This window comes from Ochlerotatus camptorhynchus, unplaced genomic scaffold, assembly GCF_037179485.1.
Source record: "Ochlerotatus camptorhynchus isolate MF236.1 unplaced genomic scaffold, CSIRO-AGI_Acam_v1.1 ptg000556l, whole genome shotgun sequence".
In the NCBI taxonomy this organism is placed as follows: domain Eukaryota; kingdom Metazoa; phylum Arthropoda; class Insecta; order Diptera; family Culicidae; genus Ochlerotatus; species Ochlerotatus camptorhynchus.
The window spans coordinates 2114225-2136617 of record NW_027041039.1 but is presented as its reverse complement, the minus strand read 5'-3'; the positions used below and the strand labels follow the sequence as shown (position 1 = coordinate 2136617).

The window sequence follows — 22393 nt, the reverse complement described above, 5'->3', positions numbered from 1 at the left end:
GAGGCAATGAAATCTATGCGAATAAAGCTCAATTTATGGCAACTTCAGCAAGGCAGTAATCGTGATATAAAGTCGCCACGGATCGTGACACTCTGGGAGGATTGAATTAATTATGATTAATAGCGTGTATATTTATGAGAATGCGCGACAGAACCGACCGGAACGGAATTCCGATTCGTGAATGGAGCGCAATTTATTGGGTCACATTTTGTCCCAATCACCCAACACAAACCGCCCGGAAAGCGGGGGAAATTTCAATTTTCATCACATTACAATTTACAACCGGTGTCAAATAATGTCACGTGAGAAATTATACTAGTCATAAACAGTGGAAAATATGGCAACCCATTACCGGCGAACATATCGCGCTCGCCGTTTTGAATCCATTTGCGGATTTTGTTACGTTTAATAGCGGTTCCACTTAATCTGAATGTGTAAATCTGTCGCACTTTGGCAAAGCAGCCACAGTCACTGGAGGCGCAGGTTTTTATTTTCGCTTTCCTTAATATAATCGTTGAAATCTCGCGGCTGCGTGTCATCGGCTAATGCGCTTGTGACTTGTTATGAGGCCCGTTTTGTTGTCATGTGGCAGCACACTATAGCTCTAGCAACACTCTGAACAGCAGTGCGTATCGATACCAGATGATTGCAGCCTCTCAGCAGTAGCCGGTACACGTACTTTGCCTAATTGTGTGCTACAATCGGGATTTATGGCACTCTTAAAATGATATATTTCACTGTCTTCGAGTCGAGCTAGAAGACCATGGTCTGCGGCCCGATTCGCTTGGTCCGATGAAGGCTTCATTTCACAATGACAGAGCAATTTCCCTGCAAGAGCTGTGTCATTTTTCCTGCTTGCAGCTTTGGATGTTGCCTGTAAATGGGACCATGTTAAAATCGTTTGAAAGCATTAGGCTTCACAAGCGTGCGCAGCGTGCGCAGTGTGCTTTGGGGGGGGGGGGGGGACTTAGACTTCTAAAACCCATGGTTCTCCAAAGGCCCAAGAACAGCTATCAAATGAACAAAGTAGCTAATGGAATCAGTGTGATAATTGCTTGCCAACCCTGTTGCACACGCCAGTGGTTTAAAGATAATGTGTATGCAAATTGACAACTTATGAATCGAAATCTGTTGCTCTGAATGTGAATGCTTATTTGAATAGTTAGTGATTTTGCAGTAATATTGATTAGGATTTTCAGATAATTTTAGAGGTGGAGACGTATTAGCTTGACTGTCAAGCAAAATAGGGGTATCAGGCTCACCCAATTTATCGACCTCTAGCTGCTGAGCAGCACCGTACTCTAAGGTGGCATTTGCTACACATCAAAGACCCGAGAGGCGGAAAATCGTTCTAATGTTCCTTGAACATCTACAAAGTCCCTTTATCCTTAATTCTTGAAATTTTCCTTAACATTCGTGGGTGAAACTCTGGAAAAACAAAATTCCCTATACTACCAGTAAGTTACCAAATCAAAACCTTCACCGTATGAAACCCTTACTGCACTAACAAAAGCAATGGCGCAACGGACTTGTGTTTTGCGAGGCACTCGGTCGCCCTTCTTAAGTATTAATTACGAGGCTAAATAAGGGGAAGTTTATGGATATGAAAACACAAATAAAAAATTACCTAAATATGGATTTGCTTTATTCGTTTGTGCAGAATACCTCTAGCGTTTTACAAATCATTATCAATTTGGTTTACACGTTGCTATTCAATTTATGCTGGAGGTGGTGAATTTGTGATATCCTGAGTAGTTATAAATTATGACTACTGTTAATATAGCACAAATCATTCGAAAGCATAAAAGAACAGCAACGATAAACATATGTAGATTGATGCAAAATGACACCTCCCATGTGGCTCTTAACTTAACTCTCTTTTATTTTTAACAAAAGTGGAGTGCCAAATTCCTCGAGCATGTGTGCGTCACAATTGAGTACTAATATGGCTTAACGATAAGAATCAATACTCCCTTAATTGAATCCTGTTGAAAAACGATTGAAAAATTCGTGGAAGTTAGGAGGATTTTTCGATTTCCAACGAAGCGAGAATCACGTCAACACATTCCTATACATTCCCTAATTGACCTACATGTGGACGCGACCGCCGCTTTTATTGTCTATCGTAAAGTATGAGATCACCAGTTTTTACACATTCCAGATGGTAGTCTCAAGCATCGTCTGTTACTTATCTGTGTAATACAGGTGATCTGGTAATAACGGATTAGCAACCGCGAGCGGTTAATCATTCTCATGCTAAATTATATCGGTTCTATCCGAAGTGATTCAGTATTTTCTAAAGCTTTTTTTGCAGTAATTCAGTACTTTTCAAACTGATTCCGAGATTTTCTTAAGCTTTTCAGTAGTTTCAGAAGAGACTTCGAACTCTTTTGAAATGATTCTGTGCTGTACAAAGTTATTCCGATTTTTCTGAAGTGATTAGATATTTTCTGAAGGGATTTAAAACTTGTCTGAATTGATTCAGTTTTTACAAAGTGATTCAGTTCTTGAGGAAGTGATTGCAAACTTGAGAGAATTGATACAGTACTTTCCAAAGTTTTGTGAAGTGATTCAGTCCTTCCCGAAATTATTCAGTTCTTACGGAAGCGATTGCAAATGTTCTAGAAAGGTTAAGTATTTTCCAAAGAGATTCAGAAATTTCCTTAAGTCATTCAATACTGTCCGAAGAATTTTCGAGTTTTTCTGAAATGATTCAATACTTTCGGAAATAATTTCAAACTTTTCAAAGGTGATTCTGTTCTTTCCGAAGTGATTCAGTACTTTCGGAAGTGATTACAAACAATCTGTAATAATTCAGTACTTTTCGGAGTGATTCCAAACAATCCCGACGTGATTCAGTACTTTCTGGAGTGATTGCGAATTTTTCTGAAGTGATTCTGTACTTTCTGAAGTGATTTGGAACTTTTGATAAGTTATTCAGTGCTCTCTAAAAGGAATCAGTACTTTTCGAAGTGATTCCTAAGTTTTGTGAAGTGATTAACTACTTTTCAAAGTGATTCCGAATGACTCTCAAGTGATTCAGTACTTTACGAAGTTATTTCGATCTTATTCGATATGATTCCAAACTTCTCACAGGTAGAAGTTCTCCGTGGAAGTAGTGCCAACTTTTGTCCGTGAATAAGGATTTTCCCCGTTAGTGGTTAACCTCAACCGGATGAACTTTTGAACAGTTCAGTGGTACTATTTAATTTCTTTTTTTTTTTTTCATAGTCGGATATATTTTTTAACTTTTTTTTCACGTCAAATATCAGACTTAAAGTTGTCGTTTTTTACGATAGATGAGGAGATGAATGTATACCGTATGCGTGATAATGTTTGCACCATCGTACAAATAAGGTTTCCGTTTCACCTGTGCATACTATGTCTTCGTTTTCTTTGTATGCACGTACACTACCGATGATAAGTTTAACCATGCAAGTATGTTTCGTTCAATTTTCGATCTCCAAAGATTATTTGAATGGTATGAATGGTATAGCATAAGGGAAGGTCCATTGATTATGTCACGCAAATTTGGACCATTTTCAACCCACCCCCTCCCCCTTTGTCACATTTTTTATATGGACCTTAATTGTTTTTTGTAAGGCTCGTCACAGTTTCCAAAACCTCCCTCCTCCCTAAAAGTGTGTCATACTTAATGGAAGATCCCTAAGTGTTCAACAACTACGTTTATTTCAAAATTTGACCAACCCAATTCTGAGAAAATCAGTCACGATTCTTCAGAGTAAATTTTGAAAAATATTGTAACTTTGGGTGAACTTTTAGCACACAAAATTTGAAAATTATATTGAACAAATTGCCTACAAGGAAAGTTCCATTCAATACCTGTCAAATGATCTAAAGAGAACGAAAATTGGACGTAACATGACAGAGATATGAACATAACAAATTTTTCATGTTTTTTTTTTTGGGTGTCCTTAAACTTATGCTCGGGAGTGTAATCTAGAGCTCATACCGTAGTAGGCTGTGTATAAAAGAAAATGATTTACTTAGTTTGCCAGTTGCACCATGACGAAGTGGCAGCGTATTCGTGATTTGACCCACGTGCAAATGTCGCAAAAAGACATTTCAATCGCAGTGGGAGTGTCCCGGTGGACCGTCAAAAGGGTTTTAGACCGAGAAAAGAAAGGACAACTATTCGCGAAGGTGCCCACACGTCGCTCGAGGTCAGCTCGGGTTCCGAGAGTTATCGCTGCTATCAAAAGGAAGATTCGGATGAATCCAGTGCGTTCAATAAGGAAAATGGCAGAGGAACACGGGCTCGTAAAGGAAGATTGCGGGGCAAAGTCAAAGGCCCAGAAAAAAAAAATCACATGATTACCAACCGCATCCGGGAGCTTCGAATCGAACGATACAAGCAAATCTTGAACGTCCTTAAGCGAAAAAAAATCCGGTAATCCTGTTCACCGACGAGAGCATGTTTACCGTCGATCCCATATCAAATTCCAGAACCGACCGGTATATTAGTTCTCTTCCGGTAAAAGACGTGGCCGACGTGGAGAGAAATGGATCCAGACTATATTATTAGAACCTGTCGTGCATTCCGGAAGCGTGTGGAGGTCGTAATAGCAGCAAGTGGTAGCTCGATCGATGATTAACATAGTTTAAAAGTCTGAGAAACATCCCCCCTTTGAATAAATAAATAAACTCAAAAACGAAATTTTTGAGAATTTTTTTAATTTTTGACATTACTCAATGGTGCAAACATTATCACGCATACGATAGAGTACGGCAGTGTGAAAATTGTATATAGAGAGTAGAAACGAGCAAAGGTCAATTTTGAGCAAGGCACGAATCGGGTTGATCATCTCCTTTACCAAACTCCCCTGTTGGGGAGGGATGGTGAAGGGTATCTCTGAGATCATAAACCCGATCCGTGCCTTCCTCCTTTCGTGCTGAACATGTATATAAGGGACGCTAGCCACTTCAAATTTTACGATTATGATAATTTTCTCCGCTAGCTATCCCGTTCATTATGAAGTTGTGCTTCTCCTCCTCCTCCAAGAAGATGAACGGTGCGTGGAGCAACGAGAATATCGAAAACACGTTAGCTATGATAGAGCGGAAGTTTGTTTTTCTGAGAAAAGAAAGGATTTCCCTTTTTCTGTGTTTTATGTTTCTTAATTATAGGTAATTTCTTATTGTGCTAGTTGGAAGTGCAAAAAGTCAAGAGAGTAAAAATAATTTGTTGAACTATTAGAGATTTTGCCAAGACGGTCCTCCAACTACGTTGAACATGCAATGGTTGGTGTAGCAGCCACCGCCATGGATGTATTCGAGCAGTTCGGATGGTCGGATGGTATAGTTTTTGTTTGATTGTTGACTTTCCGATTAAGGGGGTAGTCCACTCTGGCGGTATGAAAAATAGGTCATATTCACGAATTTTTTTGAGGGTAAATAACGATCAATTCAAAAAAAGAAATACAATGTGTCAATTGAAATGTCCTCTTTAATTGAGATTTTTTTTTTGGCGCGATCGTCTGAGTCGTCGCGGGGCGGGACGTCTGGTGGTCACATCACTGGAGCTGGAACAACGAATTTTTTGTGGTTATTCTCTGATAGATGACCCAGTCTTGTACGTAGCCGTTTTTGATTTGGTTGAAAAATAAAAATTTGGCGATGTTTTGAAAAAAAACAGTCCGTTTTTGTACCCTAAAATTGGAGATAAAAGCATGCACCAGAAATCCATTTTTGATTCTTTTGAAAATCGGCTACGCACAAGACTAGAAAAAAAGGTACTTAACTCGAAATTTCAATCGCCGTTTAAATCGAATAAGCCGTTTCTAAAATACAGCGCCCACCAATTTTGAAAAAAATCGTTTAGAGATAATTGCGGCAGCAGTTGGAACTACTAAGACACGCCGTTTCGCCGGTAACGGGCGGGTACTCCCAGAGCTCACCTGAGCGCGCTTGGAGCGTCTGGAAACGAGTCCACTAATCGGCCTATAACTTTGGAACGATGTCACTTGCGGTCAAGTCTATGTCAAAGTAGATATTCCAAAGTATTTTTTAAGCCAAAAAAAACAGATTTTTTGAAATTTCCAGAGTGGACTACCCCCTTAAATCTCAAGCACCGCTTGTCGAGGCCGGACCGAGCTTTCCAGCGACGACCACGGCTATACGAATAAGCGATGTCCGCGGCTGTTTCCAATGCTGCTGCTGCTGCTAATCCTTCTGCTGGTCCGTCTCCTCTAAAATTCGCCAAAAAAATACGGACCTGCAGCAGCATTGGAAGCAGCCGCAGCCGTGGGAGCTGCATCGCTAGTTCGTGTAGCCATGACCGGAAACCTCGGTCAGGTCAAGATACCGATGTCAGCTGTTCTTCGTCTGGGAGGAAATGTGGATGTGACTGCCGTCACGGGTGTAACGATTTTGAGAATCCATGGCGAGACTTGGTTGAGATTCACGGTTGTTTTGAAAATAATTTGATTATATTGTGGCAACATCAATAACAAGTTTTGACACATGCACACTGCGCAAGCGCAGAAAAAGTTGAGTGTTGCCAGTAACTTTAAAGATCATAAAAATTGTAACCGTGGGTGCCAAACAGCACTAATGACTTCGCCCGCGTGTGCCCAAGTTTGATTTTGGCACACTGTGTAGAGTGAACAACCCCTTGCTCTAACCCCAGTAGGCCTGGGCAAGGTGACTACATATAGGTGTTCTAATGTGTCAAATTCATGATTCAGGCATGTTGGATTTTTGTATGAGACAGCGACCGAGTTTGTTTACAATTTGCTCTAAAACCGCACTAAAGCTGTATCACCATTTATATACCCACCATGGGCCTGGGTTCAATCCCAGTCGGCGCCGCCGTGATGTTCTGAGGCATAACATCTCTGATCACGCCTTCCTTCGGAAGGGAAGTTAAGTCGTTGGCCCCGGTTCATGAGTTGATGGGTCAATTGGTAGGGTCCAGGTGTGGGAGCTGCCTTTCTGGCGTCGGTAGCATTGGTGCTCAGCACGGAAAACAAGATCGACGAAAAACAAATCAAGGAAAAAAAAAACTCGATGACCATAAACTCGATATCGAGTTATTGAACCATATTATACATTAATTTCATGGCTACTACCATAACGATTTTGCATGGGATTGTTATTCTATTACTCGATGGTAGTTAAATACTTTATATTGTGCTCTTTCAAATACTGGCATGAAAATGTATGTGTATTTGCACCATGCTGAGTAATTAATATTTGAAAAGGGTGTATTAAATAAAGAAAATCGTAATTATTGAGTGATCTGCAAGAGATATCAGCTTACTTTATTACGTAAAAATGTGTTCTAACCGTTTCTAGAAAACGACTTCCACGAGTGATATGAAACAAAAGATGGTAGCTAAACAAATTAATTTTTTCAGGCACACCCTAATACCATTCTTAAAAACTTCTCTAAAATTATAATGTTAAAAGATAAAAAAAAATCACAATGGTGGTTGAAATTTACTCAGCTACAGCTTTGCTTAGCAACAATATGTCTTTATTTCCAAAAATAATAAACAAAGTTTTTAAAAGCCAATTCATTGGAGGGCCACCCTAATGTTTACATCCAATTTCCAATCAATGTTTAATTTTCAAGCGCAAAAACTTCAAACCTCTAAATATTACAGTAAATGTCTAGGACTACTATTGCTGCTAAATTCCCATTCTGGCCCTTATGAAAGCTCAGTGTAGAATTAATGTCTTCATAATGGAACGGTTCAAAGCGATCGCAATCATGCTTGTTCACTCCTATCAAAACAAAGGTCAGCAGAGAAATGCGAGCACACTCGGAAGCTGATAACGCCGCTGCATCAATACATTTTTGCAATCACTTCACTATGGATTGGAAGCACTCTTCAACACTGTAAGCACGCTGCATTGCATTAATCAGCAAATCCTAATACTTGAATTTCATTCAACAGGACCATCGCTTTAATCCTGTCCGCGCTCATACCTCCTGTAGCACCTTGGTACTACAACTGCTTCCAAAGCTCCGAAGATACCTCCAGTCTCCTATCGAACAGCTGCAGCCTAAAAGACATAGTTGTCCGGAGCGATATCGATGCCCAGGATGTCTACTTTCCGCCGACCAACATCAACTTTTTCCAGTCGAACTTTTCGTCCTTCTCACCGGTCCTAGGTCGCCGATTGCCGGATGAAGCAGAGAAAGTGAACTTTTTCAACTGCATGGTGTCGAAGTTTGCCATTCCAACCGGGCTGCGAGTGCTGGGAGTGTATTTCACCAATGTGGCGCTGTTCTATTCGAACTATCGGATGGAGAGTGCAATGGAAGAACTGTCCGTGGTCGGTGCCCGGATAACGTCAGTACGATTTGTGGAAGTATTCCGGAAGCTGCGTTATCTTCGCGTCGAAGGAAATCCTATTCGGCTTGTGGTTATGGAAACGTTTCGAAATTTGACCGAAGTGGAAGTGATTAATCTGAGTGGCAATCAAATTATTACCATTGAGCCTACAGAGAAGCCGTTGGAGCTACCCAAGTTGGTAGAGCTCAATCTGAGGAGGAATTTTCTCATTGAACTGGACAGCAGCTTGTGGTATTCTCCGAGTTTGCAGATCCTGACCTTACACACAAACTTTCTGAAGAGCTTGAACGTTGAGGAGCTACACAGATCATTTCCACGGCTAACGCAGGTGACATTGAGTCGTAATCATTGGAACTGTAAGCGGTTGAATGTGATCTTGGGATCGATGTTGATTCGGAACATCACCTTTTATGAGCCGGATGCCAGGGTGGGTTGCCATTCGTTTGAATATCTTGAATATATGAGCTTTTCGGAGCAGGATGCTATCACTAATGCGAAGAGGGTGGTGGAGCGGTTGGAAACAGTATCAGCTGAGTATTACGAAGAAATGAGAAATACTACTGTGCTAGAAGATCTGCAGCAGCGAAGTGATATTCTGAGAAGGAAATTAGATGGAATGAATGATGTAGTTTGGAGGGTAATGAAAAAATACGGTGAAATCAAGCTGTGGGTTCTAAGCACTAGCAATTAGGCAGAAAGCACGATGAGAGGTCTATCTTTAGAATGTGTTTTAAATACAAGTGAACTTTAGGAAATAGTGTTGATCAAGAATGATAATGGCTGAAAGCATGCTGAAAATCGATGCTTATCTGAACATCCCGACGCTTTCCCCTCTACTTTTCGTGCTGAAACTCAGTATCCCGGGTGTCACGTCGGGTGACGTGAGACTCCGTTGAATATGCACGTCAGTGGTCACAATATCAAACCAATTATAAATTTTACTGCAGAACTTGGTTTGAAATCATAAAAGTGCGACAATGTGTCCGGCTGTATCACGTCGTCTCAGTCCAATTACACTCTCCACTCAGTGCTGATCGATCGAATTAACTACAAAATAAACACAAATAGTTAAATTGTTACTCCTGCGCCGTACGTCAGCGTACAGAGGCGCCTCTCGGAGAAGGGTGCAGCCGCCATCAGCAAAACACCACTAAAATTCCACTACCATTATTGGTCATGGCGCTTTCGCACTCCGATCGGCCGCCACCGTTCCGTTGTTGGTTGCAGCTCGGCAGAATCTGACCTAAATTTGCTACATTTAACTATCCATAAACATGTCTATCATTGAACCACCATCATCTGTGCTGTGCTGTCTTCATGTGAAATCCACTTGGCGCCACTGGCCCGGAGCACCTCTGTGAGTTACCTGTGTGATTACATATTGCATGCTGTATGGTTTTTCATGCCTTCTCATAAATGTGATTTAACCCTATAAACAATGTTTTCCGCACTCTTCTAACCGGTGCTCCTGATGACGGCCCCCCCGAGAGGGGTAATCGAATTGTTTAAAAGCTTTTGTATGTGCATAATTTATGATTTAATGCATCAAAAACGGCAAACGGCATGGACGATCGACGACGACGCAGACGACGAGGGTTGCTTTATTATGGTGCTATATTGTTGACTTCTTCTGATGGTGCTGCCAATACCGATAGAGGTAAGCAAAGAAGGTCCTCCGCCTCCTTCACCATCCTGGACTTGGTCGTCATCATCGAGGTGGTCGTTTGTGCACCGTTGACTGGTCATATGCTACCGTCTATTACTTGAGTTGGCAAGCCGTGCGTCTATCGTATTGGAAGTGATGGTCGTGATTTACCTATTACAATGCAATGGTATATTTCTCATAGTTTCAATGGGAATAATGGTGTGACTGCACGGAGAAAATTTACCACCCTAGAACCAGGGATGGATCGCACTTTGGAGCAACGTCCATACTTTTCAATACAGAAAGCTAACGTCTCCATATTTTTATTTTATCTGTTTAAAAACAATACATTTTGCAATACTTTTTTTAATGTAGTCAGTGAATAATAACGTCGAAAGTTCATTAGAAACGCTAAAATCACAATTTTACTTTTAATTTCATGCTACAATATAGAAAAAAAAAGTAGAAGGGTCTGTGCCTAGGGGCACGAACGGAAACTTGACGTAGGACCGCTAGTGGACGGAAAAAATGTGAACATTTAGTTCTTTTAATTGATCAATCATCAATTATCTTAACTCTTTCCGTTTTTTATTTGTAAGCGTATCAAATTTGTAGTATTTATTTCAAAGAGAAAGTTGATGAAGAGAATTCAAGGGACTGTAAACTTGAGTATTTTCGATTCATCTACCCGACTTTAAAAGGTGTATTTTGATTTTTTGAAAAACAAAACAAAAATAAGAGCTGTTAAAATACCGGGTTGCCAAACAAGGCATTATTCACAAGCAATCAAAAGTCAGTTCAATGACTTCTTGGCATTGCCGGTACAGCTGTGGCACACTGAGGTAGTCTGAGAAAAAAGTTGGCGCAAAACAAGTGTGCAGAGTGACCACCCCTTGGTTTGGATACAATATTGCTCTTAAAGAGGCTATGAGAACCTTTTGTAGAGTATGAGGCATTATGACAAAAGGTTTAAAGACAGCTTTATTGTGATTCTCAAACATGCTTTATAAACCTTATCAAGAGTGGTCCACTAAGCGATTATCAAAAGGTTGTGCTGGAGCTATTAATTTTATTGACGGTTTTATAAAATTGATCTCAAAAACCACTAATAGAGTGCAATAAAACAAAAAATACTACTACAGTGAAAACACGGAGTGAGGCTCAACGGTGCGAATTTTTTTAAAGTTTGATCGGGAGAATATAGGGTATCCCAGAAAATATATGTATACTTTCAACTCGCCGCCATTTCTACCCCGGAGAAGTTTATCAGCTGTACATCGATGTGAGTTGCTGTTTACTTACTGCTCAACAAGTTTGTGTGCGCAAAGTGCACTTTTTTTTACAAAATCATCAAGGTGCGAGGCATTTCCCCGGAAAACCGCAAACAGATCGTGCACAACTGGTGCACTATTCACAACCTATCAGTAAGGAAGTTGACGAAAATGGAGGAAGTGAGTATCGGAGCAGTCCAAACCCCCATCCGGAGGTTCGGTGAACAAGTTACCTTCGAGGACACACCTAAATCTGGGCATAAACCAGGACCGGTGAACCGAAAACTGAACTAGAAGTTCACCCAAGCTTTCGTCAATAAGAAAAGTGCTTCTGTTCGAGATTTGGCCAAAAAACAAAGAACATCGAAGAGTAACGTTCAACGTGCCAAAGCAAGAAACGGGCTGAAAACGTTCAAGAAGCAGGAGTCAGAAACAAGCCACATCCGTCAAACTGAGTGCTCGGAAGCTGTATGATAGCATTCTGTGCGGAAAATTGGCGTGTGTTACCATAGGCGATGATACATACATCAGATATGACTACAAGACGCTTCCGGGAGGCCAATACTACACAGTCCGTGATGGTCAGGAAGTTGATCATGTTAATAAGACTGAAATTATCGTTCGGAAGTGTTTGAATCTGCGGCCCATGATCCATCAACATGTACTATATTGGTCCGATTATGTGTCAATGCACTACTTGATAGACACGGTAGCTTGGTACAAAACAAACCATGCGCAATACGTGCCAAAAGAGATGAATCCTCCGAATTGTCCGGAGGCCCGGTCAATCGAAACTTTTTGCGCCCTTTCCAAGGGATATCTACGGAAACATTAAAGGCACTGAATTAATTCGAAGAATTAAAAAAAAAAACTGGGCAAAAGCGACCAAAATTATCGCCAAAGAATCTGTGCTGAAGCGTCAGATCCAAGGGGTGGTCACTCTACACACTTGTTTTGCGCCACCTTTTTTCTCAGTTTAACTCAGTGTGCCGCAGCTGGCATGGCAGTGCCGAGAAGTAATTGAACTGACTTTTGTTTGCTTGTGAATAATGAATTGTTTGGCAACCCGGTATTTTGACAACTCTTGATTTTGTTTTGATTTTCGAAATCTGAGAACTCATTTAACGACGACGATTTTGGGCCGCCGGAGCCGGAAAGCGACAGCAGTCAAGAAAGTGGTGGACGCTTTGTGCTAGTCATGACTGTCGGCTCTTCGGAGTCGAAAGGCGCTAAGCGCAAAGCCATTCCAAGCGACGAACAGACGAAGAAGAGCAACGGAAGATCAAAGCCATGAAGCAGCTGTACAAACCGCCGACGGTAGAGGAAATCAATCGGTTGAAGAAAACGGAATATTTCTACCACTCGAATCTGTTTCGGCTGCAGGTGGAAGAGATGCTAAGCGAGGTGAAGGTGAAATTCAAGGTGTTAAATTATATTGAGCGTTGGTTGGGCCATTTCCGGAAGACTTTGAGGACGGTAAAAGATGCGGACAATGAACGATCTGTGAAGGATGTGAATTATGAAGGGGTTGATTTTCCGCTGGCATTTCCTGAAGGGTCGCATGTTCTCGCAAAGGAAAGCTTTAAATTTGTTCAGCAACGGATCGTGCACCATATTGGATCCAGTCGTTTGCGAACAACTTATGGCAAGCCACTGAAAGTAGATTTACTGCTGGAGATTCTGGACAAGTGTTTCTGGAAGGAAGATTACCTCAACTTAATTACCTTAACCCACATGAAGAGGGCACATTGGACAAACATTCAAAGTATTCTTTGACCAAAAAGGGGACTTCCGATGAAAAATTTGCCAATCGCGTTGTGTTTGTGGTGCACGCTGCTGTAATTTATTTGTAACAAAATTAATTTAACAGTGCTAATTTTTAATATAACCAGATTTTATTTCAGCAATTATTAACAGAAGTATATGGTAGCATAATGAAAACGACCATTTGACCATGTGCATCCATTATCACTCGTCGGCACCTTCCTCTTCTTCGTCGAACTCTCCTTCCTCGTCAATCGTCGTCTCCTGGTACTGCTGGTACTCCGAAACCATCATAATGCTCTTGGCTTCGGTGAACTCCATGTCGTCCGTTCCCTCGCCGGTGTACCAGTGTAAGAAGACCTTCCGGCGGAACATGGCCGTAAATTGTTTGACGATGCGGTTGAAAATTTCCTGAATCGGCGATGTAGGTGGACGACATTTTCAAACGTATGTATGGCTCTACGGCGGTGGAGGAGACTTTGTGCGATGGATCGACAGAGTACGAATTCATGATGCAATCTGGGTAATCTTCTCGAATCTTCGAGATCAGTATCGAGAAAGTTATTTTTGCTACTGAATTCTGTCAGCGTTACAAAAAATTTAAAATTTACCTGGACCAGTTTCACCGCCAAGCGAGTGCGTAAGCTGAAAGCCCTGCAACCCTTGGATTCCTTACGGACAACATCCAGCACAGAATCCACCAGTTCGGTACCCTTGGTGTAGTATCATGTGACCCAGTTCTTACCAGCACCGGACTGTCCAAAAACGAAGTTATCCGGTCGGAACAGCTGTCCAAATAGTCCCGCTCGGGCGCTCGAACCGAATCCATAGTTCCCGGCTCAGGGTTATTCAGAACCACTCGTAGGACGTACTTTTCTCCGGTCACGGGAGTCTGAATAACGACTTTAATAACAGAACTGCAGCTGGTAATGTTGAGATTGATTGAGTGGTGTTTCTATGCAAGCGATTGCCCTGATTTGTTCATGTACCTACTTCTTCGGACAGGCAATAGGATTTGCGCTGACTGTACTTTGTGGAATTCAATTCGATTTTGGAGAATCACTGGCGGGACTTGATGGAGATTCACGGTTGTGGTTTGTAAAAATTGGATTGTCCATCAATAACACATTTTGACACATGCACACTCTGCAGGCGCAGAAAAAGTTCAGTGTTGCCAGTAAATTCAAAGATCATAAAAAATGTAACCATGGGTGCTAAACAACGCCAATGACTGCGCCCGGGTGTGCCCAAGTTTGATTTTGGCACACTGTGTAGAGTGACCTACCCCTTGGTCAGATCAAAAGTTCGCTCCTTGTCATACGATTAAAGGAGCCGCAGAGTATTTTCATCTAATTGAAAGAGAATACTACAGAGAACATGTATGAAATAAAAATATGAGTTCATTAACATACTGTTTTATTTCATTATTCCAATAGTAAACTGTGCTTATACTTTCTGGCACACCTTATGAATCTACAGGGGAAAAACAAAATAACTGGGATAGACAATATTTTGACTAACTTTTGAGTGCTGTAACTTTGGCAAATATGGCCCGATTATAATTCTTCTAAAAGCATTCAACTGGAAAACTAATATAGTTTTATAGTGTAGCCATGAAAATAAACATGGTCATCGGCGACGATATTCCGGGTTTCCGGAGGGCTTGTCTAACTTACTAGATTTGTTATGTGAATTTCTATAGGATGCCGGTTAAAATCAATATTTTTAGTAAATACACTGAAAGACGAACCATTTCCACAGGGAATGATATGCCGAGAACTAAAATTGGCTTATAATAAACCGAGATATTGTCATTTCCCTAGAATCGGATCTGATGGAGGGTTCTGAATGCGGTCAGATCTTTTAATTACTCAAAACCTGACATACGACAACTCTTCTTCATGGTTTTCGATCAATGGGCTTTCGATAGACTTTGACAACTTTCGGTTCCCTTCAATCGGTTTCCTTTAATTTAATTAATCGTCTATCCATTTCTTTGCCAGCCCGTTCGCAGTATCGCTCTAAAGACACTTTGTATTTTTTCCTCAATTGATTCGCGCCTGAGGATGAACTTCTTCGCAAAGAAGAAAAGATTCGTCAACCATGCATCGAATTGCTTGATCTTCTCTTCCTTCAGCATATCTCGGAAGCAGACCTTACAAATCATTCCTGAAAATAATCAGCATGAAACAAAGGTAGTACCAACATTTATGTAACCAAAATGTCCAAAACCCTTTCTTGCTGGTATCACAGGTTTCATCTTTCTGACTGACACCCAGGACAACGTTTGAAGCCGGTATCCGCATGGAAGTTTTTCTTCGGCAAATTTGCACAGTAGGTCAAGGCGGATTGGTTAGAGAACAGTAGTACAGAATTTGATCACTAGCAGCGCCGGTGGTGTAGTGGTAAGCGTGATTGCATCTCACCCCAAAAGGCCTGGGCTCTAACGCAGTTGGCGCCGCCGAGATTTTCTGAGGCATAATGTCTCTCCCGGTTCATGAGTTGATGGATCGATAGGTAGGGGTCCAGGTGTGGAAGCTGCCTCCCTGGCGTCGGTAGCATTAGTGCTCAGCATGGAAACCAAGACCGACGGAAAATAAATCAAGGATTTTTTTCCCACTATGCGGCGCTAATATGTTAGTCAATTGCCTGTATAAAATACATTCTGAGAACTTTACTATTTAGACTGTTTCCGTCTTGGGGAAAGTGGTTCAGGTGATCAATGTCTTCAAATGTGTAGGTTTGTGTCACCATTTTTTTTTTAACTCTATTAGAGAGATTTTTAGCCGTTGGCTAGTTCATCTCTACATTTGTGTCACTAGGTGACACTAGTCTACATGTGGTCTACACGTAGATGTCCTGACGTCGTAGATGGTGAAGATTTCAAGATATAGCTTATAGATAGAGAAAGTTCACATGTACACTAGCGCCGCGTGGTGAGGAAATTCCTAATTTACTTGTGCACCATCACCATTTGGAATGAATTTATGAATTTACTACTTTTATGGTTGTTCCGGATTTTTTGGTGGATCCCCCAGGGCCTCCATATTCGAAATTCATACTGATGACAGATCTACAAATGTTTTCGAAAAAAGCCTGATATATTTTAGAAACGCAATATTGTCACTTACGCATTTAGTTCCAACCAACCAAAGAAGGCCGTCTTACCCCGAAATAGGAGCAATAACAGGATTTTTCAGTAATCCAAGGAACACATCTTAGTCCTTGTTACTTTTTATGCCTTGTTAATAGTGGTAAGTCCTCGGGTTGCTTGGACCGAGGATGATCTTGAAACAAGGAAAAAATGGGTTAGTTAGTCTTCATCTATGTGATTCCTAATCTTCAATTCTTTGTTCCCTAGTTTGAAGTGGTTAAGACTAAGGTTCTGATGCAAGGTCATTATCGGTGTCTTTCCTTAATTTTGTTGCTAAGGAATCCAATTTTGACTGACAAATGGGCGCGTCTTTGGAGGGTGTTCCAACACTCCGGGACCTTTCAATTAGAGTCGGATCCTTGCGATAAATGCAAGAATGACAACTGTAAAAAAAATCGAATACTTCATCATTTCTCAATAGTGATGGAGTAATATGATATGCAATTAACTAAGGACACAGGATATACTACAATAGATCTAATTACTGGTCGCAGTGGTGTTAGGTCCCAAACAGAGGAAATATTAAAATACCCCGACATATGTTAAACTGTAACAGCATATTCAATAGGGGAAATGACGGCTTCGGCATGCCAGACTATTTTCGGCAACCCAAATTGAAACCCTATTTTCACTAGATTTTCTTACGAAAACACTTCGCTGAATGCATGCAAACGATTCTTTATGCTTTCTGCTTCAATTTGACTATATTTTTACCACTGAGAAAAAGCAATCTAGCAAGGTTTTCTTGAAATGAAACACACACACTACAAATTGTAGCTGATTTCGAGTTGCCGATAATAGAACAGCAGATTTACATGCAGTTCAAATGGAACGGTTGCTGAAGAAAAACTGGGTGCCGACAATACTCGCTCTCACTAGAGAAGATTGGAGCTTTGTAAAAGCGTTTCAAAACAGTTTTTGACAATTCTTTCGACTGAAATTGTTAGAGCAGCTGGCAGCAATAGATTGTAAACAAACCAATACTGCATATGTGTGCGTTCCTTAGAGAAAAAGGCTATAGAAAGAAGGTCGTTGCTTAGGTTGCCGAGAATGCGTAAATTCCCCTACATCATAATTTAATGAAAACTGTGTATTTTTCACTATAAGCACATCGAACAGACATGTGTTTTCCTTATAGTAACGTTACTTTTGCATTATAAACTATATGATAGCTCTAAAGCAATAAATTCCATAAACAAACATTAACAAATGCAGGCCGCCGTCGTGCACAATATTTGTTTTTGTTGTTGTAGTAGTTGAGAACTCGCTCTGAGAGAGCGAGAGAAACTGAAATGAGAAAAGGGAAATTAGGAGAACTTGAGCGATGTACAGAATAGTTCTATAGTAGGTTATAAGAGAGATTTAATCTTGTAGGAAGATACACCTATATTTAAAAAGGCCTATGAGGTTCCTCTTCGTTTAAGGCAACAAGTGGTTGACAATTTGGAATGCTTGGAAAAAGAGGGCGTTATCACTACAATTGAAGTAAGTGAGTGGGTTTCACCAGTGATAGCTGTCGTTAAGAAAGATACCCAGTAAGAATGCCGTCGGACGAACTAGCTGCTGTCGGGCTGGAGAGTTACTCTTCTCTGCTTTTCGCGAGTGGAATTGCTCGAACTGAGCGAAGAAGAGAGTAGAATGCAAAGTAAAACGAAAAAAATGAGAGAATAAGCTGTCGTGCTCCTGTCCTGCAATATTACAATATAGGGGGAACATGTCAGAAGGGTATAACTCGAAACGTAAACAATGACTTTGCACGTCGATTTATCTTGAATGACCACACACCCACGAAATCTGACTACACTAGCTCATAGAACAAACATTTCCCTGTCAGTTAGTTAGTTAGTTAGTTTGAGTGGGTGTGTTGTCATTCGTAAGAAACCGACGATCCAAGTCATTGTTTACGTTTCGAGTTAGACCCTTCTGTCATGTTTCCCCTGAATAGCAAAATTACTTATTCGTTTTATTACGCTTTCAATATAGGGGAATTTACGTATTCTCGGCAACCTAAGCAGCGACCTTCTTTCTATAGCTTTTTTCTCTAAGGAACGCACACATATGCAGTATTGGTTTGTTTACAATCTTTTGCTGCCAGCTGCTCTAACAATTTCAGTCGAAAGAATTGCCAAAAACTGTTTTGAAACGCTTTTACAAAGCTCCAATCTTCTCTAGTGAGAGCGAGTATTGTCGGCAACCAATTTTTCTTCGGCAACCGTTCCATTTGAACTGCATGTAAATCTGCTGTTCTATTATCGGCAACTCGAAATCAGCTACAATTTGTAGTGCGTGTGTTGCATTTCAAGAAAACCTTGCTAGATTGCTTTTTCTCAGTGGTAAAAATATAGTCAAATTGAAGCTGAAAGCATAAAGAATCGTTTGCATGCATTCAGCGAAGTGTTTTCGTAAGAAAATCCAGTGAAAATAGTGTTTCAATTTGGGTTGCCGAAAATAGTCTGTCATGCCGAAGCCGTCATTTCCCCTACGACATAAATCGAGTACGAAAAATTCACTGAACAACTCTGCGTAGCTAGCTCTTAAGCTCTTTATTTCGAAAAAGATTGTAAAAATGTCCGATAAAAGCGATGTTGACGAACTCGGTGAAGCTGGACCCAGCAGCAAAAAACAAAAAACTACGCATAGTGATGATTTAAACGGTATGCATTCATATTAATATATATCTACATTTTATCGGTTTTGAAACATATATTTAAAATTCTCTTTTAGACCCGAGTGAAGTTATGCATTTTATACTGCCGAAATGCATACAAATTCGCCGAATTGAAACTCCAGAACGTAAGTTAATGACAACGTTTTAACCTTTGCGTGCCTAACGTCTAAATTTGCATAGTCTTCAAAATGCAATTAGCTCAAAAAACATAATTTCTCAATCTTTTACTTTACAACAAAATGCATTTCGTCGGGAATCTATTGAATTTTTTGAATCCATCTGAAAACATTTGGATCAATACATGGTTCCGGAGTTATTCCGGTTCCCGTTGGGGTCACTTTTGGTCGGCATTCGGCTTTACTGTTCTGTAATAAGTATACACACGATGAACATCATGTTTTCTCTCAAATGATGTGATTGGACCAATGGCAGTTGTACTGAAGTTCCACGGTCACATTGGGCTTCCCGGAAATGTTGCTGTGTCCCCGGGGAAGTGGCCAATTCTCGACAAGAACCAAAACCTATCGTGCGACATATCAAACTTCATGATTTTACAAATTTTGGCCGGAAATGGTCTTATTGAAAGTCCATGGTCACACTAGCCTTCCCGGGCATGTCCTGGTGCCCCCGGGGAAGTGGCCAATTCTCAACAAGAACAAAAACCTATCGTGTGACATATCAAACTTCATGATTTTTATAAATCTTGGCCGGTAATGGTCTTATTGAGAGTCCACAGTTACACTAGCCCTTCCGGGCATGTTCCGGTGCCCCCAGCGAAGTGGCCAATTCTCGACAAGAACCAAAAGCCATCGTGCGACATATCAAATTTCATTATTTTACAAATCTTGGCCGGTAATGGCCTCAATGAGAGTCGATGGTCACACTAGCCCTCCCGGGAATGTTCCCGTGCCCCCGGGGAAGTGGCCAATTCTTCACAAGAACCAAAACATGTCATGCGACATATCAAACTTTATGATTTTGCTGAACTTGGCCAGCAATGGTCTTTTTAAGAGCCCACGATCCCATTGGCCCTCCCTGGCATGTTCCGGTGTCCCCGGGTATATTTTCAATTCTCGTCAAGAACCAAAATCCGTCGTGCGACATATCAAACTTCATAATTTTGCACGGTCAGTAATGGTATTAGACAGTCCACAGTCCCTTGGCCCTCCCAGGCAGTGATGGGCAAAACACCGGTACAGCACCGGTACGGATTACTAAATCATAGCCAATGTGCTGATCTGTTGTACCGAGTGTTTGGTGCTGCTGTCGGTTCGGTTTGATAGTGGCAAGCAACACCGCACCGTGTTCACCAGTTCGCTGCACACGGTGCGGTTCTGATTTTCCAGTACCGGTGTTCCTGTTCACAAGGATGATGTTTTGAATTCAAGAACCGATCCGGTACTGTTGTATGTTTATGTGCGTGGTGCGGATTATTATGAATTGCCAGTGATGGCAGATATTTAAACAGAATTTGTATTTGATGAATAAAATTATACAGTGTCAAGTCGAAATAGCGGTTTCTGAATTCAGAAAAACTGTGAATTCAAATGATGTATTACGCAATGTGGGTATTTCCGGAATCAGGGTGACGTCTTGAGTCAGGAAATTAATGTCTGACGCCATCTTGAAACCCAAGATGGCGGCTTCCGGTTATATGAAAACTGTGAAAAACTGTCAAATATCCTTCAATATGGGTATTTTCGGAATCGAGATGACGTATATAGACCGAATATCAATGTCAGCCGCCATCTTTAAATCTAATATGGTGGCTTCCGGTTGCAGAAAAACTGGGAAATAATGTGTAATATCCTTCAATATGGGTATTTTTGGAATCAAGATGACGTATGTATACCGAAAATCAATATATGACGCCATTTTGAAATCCAAGATGGCGGCTTCCGGTTAGAGAAAAACCAAATGCCAAATATCCTTCAATATGGTCATTTTTGGAATCAGGATGACGTATATATAACGGAAATCAATGTCTGACGCCATTTTGAAATCCAAGATGGCTGTTTCAGGTTATAGAAAAACTGGGAAATAATGAAAAATATCCTTCAATATGGGTATTTTTGGAATCATGATGACGTATATAGACCGAATATCAATGTCAGGCGCCATTTTGAAATCCAATACGGCGGCTTCCGGTTGCAGAAAAACTGTGAAATAATGCGAAATATCCTTCAATACGGGTATTTTTGGAATCAGGATGACGTATATATGCCGGAAATCAATGTCTGACGCCATTTTGAAATCCAAGATGGTGGCTTCCTGTTAAGGAAAAAAACTGGGAAATACTGTCAAATACCCTTCAATATGGGTATTTCCGGAATTGGGGTGATGTCTAGAGACCAGAAATCAATGTCTGAAGCCATTTTTAAATCCAAGATGGCGGCTTCCTGTTAAAGAAAAAACAGGGAAATACTTTAAAATACCCTTCGATATGGGTATTTCCGGAACCGGGGTGATACCTAGAGACCAGTCTGATGCCATTTTTAAATCCAAGGGTGAGTCAACTTTAAAACCCCATACTTCTCATTGCTTTTTTATGTGTATTAAGGTCTCTATGCTAAGTGGATGCTAAACGAATGCGGTTAGGATGTGGATTTGGGGGAGAATATCATAGTTTGTATGGGATTTGACATAGAATTGACATTAACATTCAAAAATTCAAAACTTGCTAAATATTGGCCAAGGATACTTAAGGCTTAGTGCTTGGCACATAAATTCAATCTCTTTATACCTGTAGGTATAAAACAGGGGCCTCCCTTAGTTCAGTCGATAAAGGCTGCGGCTACAAAGCAAAACCATGCTGGAGACGGCTGGGTTCGAATCCCGGTCCGGTCTAGGAATTTTTCGAATAGAAAAATTTCTCGACTTCCCGGGGCTTAGCGTATACTTGCCACACAATAATACACATGCAAAAATGGTACAGGCTAAGAAAGCTCTCAATTAACAACTGTGGAAGTGCATCTAGAACACAAAGATGAGAGCAGACAAAAGCTCGTTAAAGAGCGTCAAAGCCATATAGAAGAAGAATACACCTGTAGGTTGCGCGAAGCACTAGGCTTAAACCGCTCTTAACTAAATTAAGAACAACTTATTGCTTTAAGAGCTGAATCGTTTTGTAGTCTTCAACAAAGTCGTTGTCTTTGGGTTTTTGTTGTATTTGAAATCACCCCAAAATATGATGTTTTTTTGTATGTGGATAAAAAATATTATTTCACTTAATTTAATCCTGATTTTTTTATTATAGTCACTTTAACACTCTTGGGCCCGGGGGTTAAATTCGAACTCGTGACTTTGGCGTGAGAGGAATGGATGTTAACCACTACGCCGGGGTCACCCCTCCGGATTTATAATGTATTTACAAATCAACTCTTTCTCATTCTAGTGATGTTCATACATTTTTTAAATATCCATGGAAGTTGTTGAAAAAAAAATCATGTTTGAATAGTATGTTTTTTACACGTATACTCAACGCACCGCGACTGCTGGAAGGTTTATCTATTTTTGATTGTAATACAGGTAGATGAATACTTTTATTTCGATTCTTCCAAAAAAAAA

General features: G+C 40.7%; 1 protein-coding gene across 1 annotated transcript; it reads left to right on the top strand.

The window, feature by feature from the left end:
• Positions 1-7837: 7837 nt before the first annotated feature.
• Positions 7838-9148, top strand: LOC135713456 (uncharacterized). The gene is made up of 2 exons (XM_065236570.1): positions 7838-7864; positions 7923-9148. Exons 1-2 carry the CDS (start codon positions 7839-7841, stop codon positions 9013-9015), a joined length of 1119 nt encoding a protein of 372 aa, XP_065092642.1. The 5' UTR covers position 7838; the 3' UTR covers positions 9016-9148.
• Positions 9149-22393: the final 13245 nt, after the last annotated feature.